Raw genomic sequence first — 12224 nt, 5'->3', positions numbered from 1 at the left:
CAGAGATTCATTAACGCTTGCAGTTCTCCACTTAAGAGAGAAAGGAGTATTACAGTCATTAAAGAAAAAGTGGTGGGATGAGAGATCAGAGTGTGGAAAACCATCAGCAGCTTTGGTAAGCAATTTGGCTTTGCTCATTGTTGAAGGCCGTACGGTGACCTTTAGTTATTAATGTCTGTGTCATTTTGGTCTCTTGTGGACAGTTGTGTCATTGGCAATCATACCACATCTTCTTGTTTTATATTTAGTTATAGGAACGTTATATTTAGATTAAATAAAATGATGCAACTCAAAATTCGTTAAGCTTAATTATTATTAGATAATTAAATTAAAGAGTAAAGATTTGATCAACACTTTTTCCATATCAGGTCATTCAATGGCTTGGAAAGCGAGGTAAGTTCGACTCGTTGTTGTTAGTCATACGTTAACTTATAGCTGCTAACCTCTCATTCATTTGGTGGATAGTTGTCCTATCGCCAATCATACCACATCTCTATATTAAATTGCAAATATCACTAAATGCATCTAAAAGATATACAAGTATTTAAATTTAATAAATGTAAAGACGATTTGACTTGTTTTGGTTCAATTTTACATGGAATGACTTTGTGGGCTTTCATTTTTATCACATTGATAGAGAAAACAGGTTCACACACTGTCACTTTTCAAAAATTGAAATGTTCGAATACAGTCTGACATTAATTTCCACTCTCATTATGCGATATTCACATCTCAGTCAATATACTGGTGCATTGTAGTAAGTGTAACAGTAGAATATATACAAGAGACACAATTGTGATTGACATAATAGGAGCGCAAAATATTGTTTTTAGTACAAATTGAAATGTTTGCTCCAAAGTTGAAACAAAAAAGTACATAGGTATCATTTCAGTTTCGTCATTCCGTTTTTCATCACTATGATATTTTATAGTACTTTGTAGTACATCCAAATCTGTATTATCTTTTTTTTCCCATTACATTAATTATGAAATTATGTCATCAAACGTTTGCCATATGCTTTATAATATATTATCTCATAACAAAATCCAATGCTGATGACTATTTTCGTTGACAGGATGGCAGCGAAGCAGAGTTGAAACTAAATAACGTAGCTGGTATTTTCTACATTTTGATTGGGGGTTTAAGCTTGTCGGTTATCATTGCTGGATTCGAATTCCTGTATAGGTCTATCGTGGATTCAAGAAAATCCGAGGTAAACATAAAGCAGACAAACTCTTATACTTAACATGAAAACAGAACACGTAATTCTTGCATAAATGTTTAAAAGCTGGCGAAATGTTTTTAATGAAAAAAATTATGAGAGTTATAAATAGTTTTTATACCAAGAGTTGTCATTCTTTCGAAATGTCTGACTTGTTTGTACACTTAAATACCGTTCACTTAAATTGTAGTAACGAACCGACGACATTGCAGGGCAGAATAATATATAGGGTACACAAACAGCTAGGTTCATTCACTTTATCTCACAGAGTAACACATTTGCATTATATTTCATAGAAATACTTACAAAGAAAAGAAATCATGTTGGTGTGTGTGTTTGATAAATCTTTATTTCAATTCTTTCATTGTCAAACATTATTTATAATGTAAAATATAACAAAACTGTCAATTTCTCTATTTATTTATGTGCAGCAAGGGTTTGGTACCATTGTCAGAAACAAAGCTCGCTTATCGTTCCGAGGATCTATGGATTCGGGTAATCCAGAATCAACAACTCCTTTGAAAAAATCTGGATCATCAGGAACAGTAAGTACTTATGATATGCCAGTTATAAATTCTATTTAAACATATTTATACTGCATCGTTTAATTAGTTGTTTGCACTGTTCCATTTTTTTATTTCCTCTTGTGATGCACGTGAAGAGTCATGATACCCTGACCATATGTTTTTATGCCCCATGTATGGGCATTATGTTTTGTGGTCTGTGCGGTCGTTCATCGATTCGTTCGTCCGTCTGTCCCGCTTCATGTTAAAGTTTTTGGTCAACGTAGTTTTGATGAAGTTTAATAGTCCCGCCGATTGGTGCAGATATAGAGCAGAATTGCTCACTTGATGAGGAAAGCATGAAACTTTGCATAGTAGTTCTTGGTTATATACCCTTTGATTTCAGCTATGGACCCACTCTGAAAAATCCAATATGGCTGCCATTTTCAAGATGGCGGAAAAACGGTATAAAATTCAAGATTGTCCTAAAGGTATTCTATATAATTTCGGAAATTAAAGTACTGATTCTTTAAAAATGGACTTTATGTTCTTGAATTTGTTATCAATTAATTCTAAAGTATAAAACAAATAATTTGGGTATTTCTATAACACATAAGTTGCAAATATAGCTGCATATACAAAAACAAATAGTGAAATTCAAAATGTTAATCAATATGTTACATGTTATTGTAATTGTTCTTTAAAGGCTTTCAGTTTTAATGGTTGGAATGAAATAGGTTGAAACGAGTCAATTGACGTTAATAAAGGTCGGTTGAAATGGTGGAATAGTAGGTAACTCATCTGAACTTTGAGGCAGTGCCGAGGGCACCTTGTCTCGTTTCTCTTCAATGCCACGTCTTACGTCACTTATCGCGTTTTCATCTGCCGTACCCACTACATCGTCAAATTATTCTATGTAATCAATAGGTGTACCTTTCTTCAGGCGAATTAGATGATTGGCATCATTTAAAATAGTTAAGGCACAACTATTTCCTTTTCCAACTACGTGCGTAACCAATTTGCAACATTTCAGCGAGCATGGTCTTAAAATGCACTCCTGGTCAGCACTTTTATTAGTTTTAATGGTAACAGTCATGTTTGAATTTGGTGAAACTGTGATGGTTCGTTTTATGCAAACTAGCTGAGTTAAAATCTCGTTACCACTATTAACAAATGGCGCATTTATCACTTTATTGTTGATGGTAATTGTGGGAGTACTCAGGTTTATCACTGCGATCAGTGTGTCCAAAATAACTAGCCTAAGTATAACATCGTCTGTTAATGGCTCTTTGAACACATCCCATTATATGTTTACTCTATTAATGTCGAGAGTCGTTCCTTTTAATCTTCCCAATAACAAGCTTTTAACCCAAACCACGTAGCGTTACGTTCTCCAAATCTCCATTTTCTGCCGGAATTAATTTCTCATTTACTAATATTATCATTGCAGCAGTGTCCACAATCATGTTCACATTCTGGTCATGTATAGTACCTCGTACTACTAAGCTCTTTCAAATGGTTTGTCTGATGACAATATTGAACGAGGCAGTGGGCCTCTGTTCGATTTTGTGATAAGGTGATGTTTCATGGCCAATAGACTTTGGAATCTGAGTTGTCCTACTGGCCCGACCCTTTGCTTCATTGTTGGGGGTTACACTTTGATTTGCTCCGTATCCTGGTGAAGGTGATCGTTGTCTAAAATATTCGGGATTTCTGGAGTTTGTCCGTGGAGATGCTAACCGTTGTCTTTAGGGACTATATGATCTCTAGCTTAGTAGGTTGTTGCTGATCGATAGGCATTAAGCTTGAGTGTACTTCTATCTGCTGATTTACCGCTATTGTATTGCTCAAGAGATCTTCCACGTATATATTGATCAGGTGATCTTCCATGAATTTCTTATCAGAAGAACCGAGATTATATTGATCGGCCAATCCAAAGTTATGCTGATTAGTTGAAAGCATAACATCAGCTAGTTTTGTGACAATTTGTGTGAGGTTATGCAACTCATAATCTAAAAGACTGCTCATATTTTCTTTATCGGTCGGTGATACTGCGCCATCAGCAAAGTAGACTTGTCGATGGTCATAATTGGCACTTTTTTATCCATATATCGCCATCTTGTTTGCTTTTGAGGTTTTCAATTGTTTTAACGCCTTGTTGGATGTTTCTGGGTTCCTCTCTATTACATGCCTTGAAGAATCTCTGTCTTTACATCCTCGACGGAATGTTTTGGTTCCAATCTGATTTGATCGTCTTTCTTGCTGAAGCGCTGCTCCAAATGAATGCTTTTTTAAGGCCTTGGAATCATCATCTGTGTTTACCACGCAAGTGTACTCAAAGCCAACATCGGCCTGGCAATCTGGGGCCTACACACATTTTTCCTGATTTCCCATTGTCTTCACCGGCAGTTCGTTCAAATTGGTAAATGAACGCCTCCCAAGTGATGGATCCTCTTCAATTGAGTTTTTGCATTTTTTGCAGCTGTGGGCTTCGGCTCCGGTCCCTTGCACACAGATTTTCTTGCCATTAGGTATATTCTCTCTCCAGTGAAGAGTCTGAAGATGAGGTATGGTCACTCTTTTTCCATCCTCTGCCCTTTCTTGGATCGGTCAATGGAGTCAACTTGCTGTTATGGGAAGCATATTAGAGCTCCAGAAGCGGACGAGGTTGTCATAATTGGAGTGTTAAATGTGGGATTTGCCATTGACTCGACGGAGATGATATCGTAAGTAGGCACTGCATTCAAGATTGGAGAAACTTGATAGAATCCACTTGCAGCCAATTGTTTCTGTAACGGTGGGCTGGTCTGAACCAAATATTATTAACTTATAGTAGATGGTTAGTGTGCGTTAGAAGACACATAAGCCTTTTGCTGGTATCCTTGATTAGTACTAGAGGTTTATGGTATGTTCTTAAATGGAGATTGTTGTTGAATATTTTGAACTGTCTCATGCAGGGCCAAGGGCCCTGACATAGGACGTTTGACTAAAGGTGAAGACACCTTCAACAGAGTTGGCGCGGTTTATAATTCATGCGAACTACAATTGGGGAAAGACCCACGACATGGATTTTGTTGTGTACTTTTGGTAAACTTGCGTTGTACTGGCTAATGTCAAATTTTGGCTTAGATGACGTGTCCATTGCAGAAATATTAACTTCTTTATTTCGATTGTCCACTGATTCATTTACAACAGAAGCCAATTGTTTGAAGGTACCCTGCTGTTCAAATGCACTTTTAAATAGAACTGTGTCTCTTTCCTCAGTTGTTGTCAGCTTGTTCATTCGTCTCACCACAACATTGAATATCTTATTGGTCTGATCATCAATTCCGCCAAGCAATTATTACTAGCCTTGTGGTCTATCCTGTCTTCAGTCTGCTGAAGTTGCTGAGATATTGCTTTCATCTGTTTGTTATTAATATTCATTGCCTCTTTCTGTTCAGCTTGAAACGTAATGAGACCAACACATATTTTATATATTCGCTCTTCGCTCTGTTTTATATTGCGTTAAATCTCAGCTGTTCTTTGAGCATTTGATTTTCTATCTGTTAAATATTCTTGGTACAATTGTTTAATAGTCATTTCTGAGCTGTCCTCTGTTAAAGCGTCTTCAGCTGTGGGTTTCTCCATATTCCCAAGTGATTCAGTTTCTGCCATTTCAATGTTCTTGTCCTTGTTGTCCTCAATTCCTGCCATTTCACTGATATGTGTTTAACTGATTCTCAATTCACAGTTTAATGTCTCAAATTGCAAAATATTGCGACCCAAGAGATAAGACAGGCACTGAATAATATCTTAAGGCAGATAAATCCCAAATCACAGCATTTATGTATGACTCAAGACAACAAATAATGCAGCTTTTAATGAAAGCTACTACTGCAGCTTTTTATGAAAGCTACTACTTTGTGTATGAAATGACAAGCAAGGCAAAATCAGAAAGGACAGAACTGGGACAGATACCAAATGACACTAAATAGTTATCAAAGGTACCAGGAACATCAATAAAATGCTTATATTCAGGTCAATTCTCAATAATGAATATTTGCTTATTTTTCAAGGCGGCCATTTTGAAAATAGCCGCCATTTTGTATTTCAAAAATAGATCAAAACAAAACCTTGCTAAGTACACCAAGTCATTCAAATATGTTGATTTTTGTGCACCCAGCATCAAATCCTCTGTGGTTTGTGCAATACTGGAAAATATTTTAGAACGTACGGCAGCCATCTTTAAATAAGCCGCCATATTGAATTTTTAGGGTGGGTCCATAGCTAATATTGCTCAGTACACAAAAATGTACCATCATGCAAAAATTGGTGCTTTCCTTATTATTTGAGCATTTTTTTCACCGATCGGCCGGACTATAAGTCCAATCAACTTGAAACTTGTCACACATGTTCCCTATGATATGATCTTTCTAAATTTTTCTTGTTATTTCCACTTGTTATACATGTGAAGAGTCGTGATACCTTGACCATGTGTTTTTTTAATTGTTGTTTATTGATTAGTTATATGTTTCGTTATTGTCAACGATTCATGTTTCCATTTTCATGTAAAACATATTATTCCACGAGTATTTACATATAGGTCACCAGTGTCTTCTATTTGTGTTTTCTTCTGTATTTTTCCTTCTTTATTGTTTTAATACTTAAAACCTCATTTTTCCTGTTTTTGGATTTGGATTAGTTTGAATTGTCTCTAATTAGATATAGGAAGATGTGGTATGAGTGCCAATGAGACAACTCTCCATCCAATAGATATAGGAAGATGTGGTGTGAGTGCCAATGAGACAACTCTCCATCCAATAGATATAGGAAGATGTGGTGTGAGTGCCAATGAGACAACTCTCCATCCAATAGATATAAGAAGATGTGGTGTGAATGCCAATGAACCAACTCTCCATCCAACAGATATAGGAAGATGTGGTATGAGTCCCAATGAGACAACTCTCCATCAAATAGATATAGGAAGATGTGGTGTGAGTCCCAATGAGATAACTCTCCATCCAAATAACAATTTATAAAAGTAAACCATTATAGGTCAATGTACGGCCTTCAACACGGAGCCTTGGCTCTCATCGAACATCAAGCTATAAAGGACCTTAAAATTACTAGTGTAAACACATCTATCAAATTCAAATAAAAACAGGAATATGTGGTACGTTTACAAATGAGACTAATTTCTAGACATATCATATGACGTAACAGGTAGTCACGATAGGTGACCGTACGGTCTTTAACAATGAGCAAAACTACTATTACTATAAAGTTTACACAGTTAGAATCAAACCAACGACGGAACAGAAACAAAACACCCAATAACTAGCATAAATTAAGTATTATTTTCAATACACACAATAGTACAATTTCATGGTCTTGAATCGAAAATGTAAATACATGTTTTTGAAATGTCATAATTGAAATGATGTTTATCATGTCGACAACCAAGCTGCGTTCCGTTTTGAACTATGTAATATTGACTGTTAAGGGGGCTCGTGGATATAAACCATTTTTTTTTTCTAATATAGGATTTCCCCATATTTTTCTATAAATGAACTATATCTTATACAAATACAAAAAAAGAATAAAAACATGGGGTCACCGTTCATTTAAGCTCACAATCTGCCTTCGAGAGAAGCATACATTTTTGTAAAATTACTTTTTCTGTTGAACTAATAGGAGAAATAAAGATAATATCGAAATAAAAAAAATTAATTTCAGAAATCACCCAAATTTTACAATAGTTTAGTTTAAGTACAGCTTATTTAAAAAAAATAATAAAAAATATAGGTCACCAATGAGTTAAAAAAAAGTTATTTCAATTTTAATGCAAAAAATGGCATTTTTTAACCAAAGAGATAATTTGGAGCTTTTTTAATGATATATGCATTTTGAAAGTCATCTAGGCCAAAACGAATTGACTTTTTGGAATGATTTTTGTTCCGTATGATAAAGTAACAACTAATAAAGTAATGATAACAAAAACACAAACAATTTTTTTCTGAGCCTCCATAAGTGTTAAACTGTATGCTACACGATATGGATACGGAAAATGTGCTATTTCAAAAATATCTTGTACAACGTTGATTAAGATATGTGTTCCTTTTCATCCGTGACCGTCACATTTGACAGATAAGGAAATAAAAAAGTGATAATGGGAAAAACATGCCTGTATGATACTCGAAGCAAAAAAAAACAAAAAAAACAATAACAATTAAAGTCAACATACAAATAATGCTTTTTTTCTTTTACAGTATACATATACAGGACCCACACAGCTTCCAGGGTTTGATCCTTATGTTGATACAAACACACATACTCAAGTATGACACCAAGCTGCAGAATCAAACTGATGATTGTGATATTGAGTTCTTTTTATATATATTTATGATATACGAGTAAAAGATGTTCAGCAAATTAAAGAGCACACTTGTGTATGTTCAATCTAAACAGATTTAAAATGATGTTCATTGTGTATCATCATCGACAATTACATTGCTTACATTTGGTATCTTTAATTACATTTGATTACAATTTTATTTATAACATAGTACTATGTGATTAAAAAGTTGTTAACGATATCATAATGTCATTATAAGATTTTGATGGTGTCAATGTATTATTTGTTTACCCTTCAACATGTTCAATGTTGAAAATTTAAATTATTATTATTAAATATCACCACACAGAGATATAGGATAGAGAGAAATACTGCAAAAGTAATATGTTGTTAAAATCAACAAATCCTTTGACATTAACATTCATTCCTTGCGATTTCTCCATTTGCATGGTCCACTATATATGAATATACTTATAATAGACTTAATAATTGAATATAAACAATAATGTAGAACAAACAAAAACAATTGCAGTCATGATAGCTAGCTATATAGATATAACATAGGACTCTTTTTCTTTTGTCGTATTATAGCTACCGATTGTAAATTTATAACTGTATTTTGCACCTTTGTTTTTTTTTTTTTGTTTTGTTGTTGCTTAAAATGGTTAATGCGAAATTGAACCTTTATATGTATGCAATTAATTCGAAATACTTTAACATGTATAATCACTGAATTGGAATGTAAGTTAAAATGGTTAATGCGAAATTTAAGCTTTATATGTATGCAATTAAAATACTTTTAAAATTAACATGTATAATCACTGAATTGGAATGTAAGTAGTATACACATATTAAGTTATTGTGCTTACTTAAAGATATATAACAAAAAGTACAATGGCTGTCCAAATATATATGAGATATGAGAAAGCCTAGGATCATTTAAAATTATTGCAGTCTTTCTTTATGTACCTTAAACAATCTGAATTGCGAGACATAATCTGCTATACTTTATAAATTTATATTTTTTCATTCCATAGATGGACATTTCTACGTGAAACAACTGATATGATTGTTTAAAACAAATGTAAAACAAAAAAACCCTGATATTTGTATTATTTTTGTGTGTTTTTGTTATATATAAGAAAATTGATGTACTTTAATTGACACATATCTAACTGTTGTTATATTTGTTTAGCTTAGACACTAGTAATGAAAGCTTAAGTAATTGAACGCAATTCAAGATTTAAAAAGAAACATTGACAGTGTCACCTTCCTGAAATCGTTTGCAATATGGAAACAAAACGACATTATATCATCTGTATCTGCTCATCTCATTAAAAAAATCGGATAACATTACAATGTACAAAAATATGCTATGATTTGTTTGTTAAATGTTATTATGGGAAATATAATTAATTGTAATATCCAATTGTTAAGATACTGAACATCCCCTTTTAATTCAAAACGTATCCTTTCGTGACAGGTCTAATGAGCATTCAGAATTAAACAATATACCTAACGAGACCGGTACAAAATTGTAGGCAACATCAAAATGCCGCGTGCAATGTTTATACAAGAGACACAAATCAACGTGTGGTTTATCAAAGTTCATTAAACTGGTTTGTTTGCCAACGGAATTAGGGAAATTGATTGCTACAGCTTCGAGATATCTGGACATACATTGTCAGTGTAAATATTTCACCCTTATTAATTTATTCGTATATTAGTTCCACATCATTCATGTAGTCATTTTGTACATATTTGTTAAATATTCTGCATACAAAAATATTATACACCCATTTGTATTTGTATTATTCTATTATATAACATAACCTTATTTGCACCAATTATAATATGTATTATATTTTATATTATAAAACGAAAGCTATTGTTTTATGTGTAATTTTGTTAAATGATGTCACAACCAGTTCATGAAATTTCAAGTGCAAAAGAAAACATTGTTTTAGGAGTTAATTGTACTGTTTATGTCTTTCAATAAAATCGAAATATTATTGCTTTTTTAAAAAGCTTGTTTGTATGCACACATAACGAAATGTTTAACATTGTCCATGTCAATTCAATCTTTGCAACACATACTATAAATGTGCATTGTTTTAGGATAATTATACAAAATCTCAATATTTACAAATTAAGTTAATCAGTCCATATCCTATTAAAATGTTTGTATTGGATAAATTTTTCAGAATGCATTTTAAAATACTTAATATGCTTTGAATTATTTTCAGATTGTAAGTTGAAGGGAATATGAAAGGAGTTTCATTTAATGTTAATGTTACTTAGATTAGTAAATTAAAGATTTTTTTATATACAATACTAATTCTTGTATGCAAGTCTTTTGTTTTAATAATTATTACGAGTCTATAGTGTATTATCGACAGATAATATTCATTCTGTAATTGTTGATCGAAAGCTAATTTTCTTTCGAGTTTGTTGTCAAAGTTTACTGGATTATGACATTGATATACAACCATCAAAGAGTACTTGAATCAAGTGACAAATAAGTGAACTGATAGTGCCATGATGTTGTTTTAATTATCTCTGCGTTTTTGTTTGTTTTACCAAGCTTTCCGAAACAGTTTTCAATGATAAGTTATTTTGTATGTGTTCTTTAAGAATCAGTTATAAATCTTTACCTTAGCTAACAGTGCACGTATCTTTACGTTCTTTCATATCATTACCGTTTGCACTTGGTACTTGCGCTTTGGGGTGGCCGAAGTTCTAACTGCATGCTGGAAAAATATCAGTAAATTAATTAACGGGAAGACACTTACTCTACTAAAATAAAATTCAGCTTTCAAACATTTTGGAGACAAAATTAAATACTTGCACTTTTCTTAATCCGATTCAAAACAAGGACTTTGATCGATAAGTTTAAGTTCCACAATACTTTTAACCACTTTGTCAATTACATCGTAAAAAGGAATATAAACATTTAATAAATAAACACATATATGTATAAAATTCATGCAAAGGAGACAGCAAACTTAATACACATGAAACAAAAAGACAAAACACAAGATATAAATCAACGACAATGCATATACCAAAATACATATATGTATCAAATCTATGCAATGGAGACAGCAAACTTAATACAAATGAAACGAAAAGACAAAACACAAGATATAAATCAACGACAATGCATATACAAACATACATATATGTATCAAATTCATGCAAAGGAGACAGCAAACTTAATACAAATGAAACGAAATGACAAAACACAAGATATAAATCAACGACAATGCATATACAAACATACATATATGTATCAAATTCATGCAAAGGAGACAGCAAAATTAATACAAATGAAACGAAAAGACAAAACACAAGATATAAATCAACGACAATGCATATACCAAAATACATATATGTATCAAATTCATGCAAAGGAGACAGCAAACGAAATACAAATGAAACGAAAAGACAAAACACAAGATATAAATCAACGACAATGCATATACAAACATACATATATGTATCAAATCTATGCAAAGGAGACGGCAAACTTAATACAAATGAAACGAAATGACAAAACACAAGATATAAATCAACGACAATGCATATACAAACATACATATATGTATCAAATTCATGCAAAGGAGACAGCAAACTTAATACAAATGAAACGAAATGACAAAACACAAGATATAAATCAACGACGATGCATATACAAACATACATATATGTATCAAATTCATGCAAAGGAGACAGCAAAATTAATACAAATGAAACGAAAAGACAAAACACAAGATATAAATCAACGACAATGCATATACCAAAATACATATATGTATCAAATCTATGCAAAGGAGACAGCAAACTTAATACAAATGAAACGAAAAGACAAAACACAAGATATAAATCAACGACAATGCATATACCAGCACACATAGCTCATTGAAGAATCATTCCCGACTCGATTCTAAACTATCAACGTAAGTGTGTGTACTAATGGCCTTAAGTCCGAAAAAAAACATTGTGCATTTATAAGTTGTTATTCGATGTTGAACTACCTTTTAAAAACTGAAGAGAACGTTCAATCGGTACTTGATGTCTTAAATATTATTGTTTTTTTTGTATTTATATGGATGTAATTAGTAAAGATCTTTACTACTGCTTTGCTTTATACGTTTTGTTT

General features: G+C 32.6%; 1 protein-coding gene across 1 annotated transcript in view; it reads left to right on the top strand.

Moving 5' to 3' along the window:
• Nucleotides 1–10406, top strand: part of LOC143085625 (glutamate receptor-like) — a 43040-nt gene extending 32634 nt beyond the window's left edge. The window contains exons 14-17 of the mRNA XM_076262086.1: nucleotides 4–115; nucleotides 1076–1213; nucleotides 1654–1767; nucleotides 7977–10406. Of these exons, the coding sequence (XP_076118201.1) occupies nucleotides 4–115; nucleotides 1076–1213; nucleotides 1654–1767; nucleotides 7977–8051 (439 nt within the window). The 3' untranslated portion in view covers nucleotides 8052–10406. The remainder of the gene's footprint in view (nucleotides 1–3; nucleotides 116–1075; nucleotides 1214–1653; nucleotides 1768–7976) is intronic.
• Nucleotides 10407–12224: the final 1818 nt, after the last annotated feature.

The sequence above is a fragment of the Mytilus galloprovincialis genome, chromosome 8, assembly GCF_965363235.1.
Source record: "Mytilus galloprovincialis chromosome 8, xbMytGall1.hap1.1, whole genome shotgun sequence".
NCBI lineage: Eukaryota > Metazoa > Mollusca > Bivalvia > Mytilida > Mytilidae > Mytilus > Mytilus galloprovincialis.
This window is presented reverse-complemented; position numbering and strand designations above follow the sequence as displayed.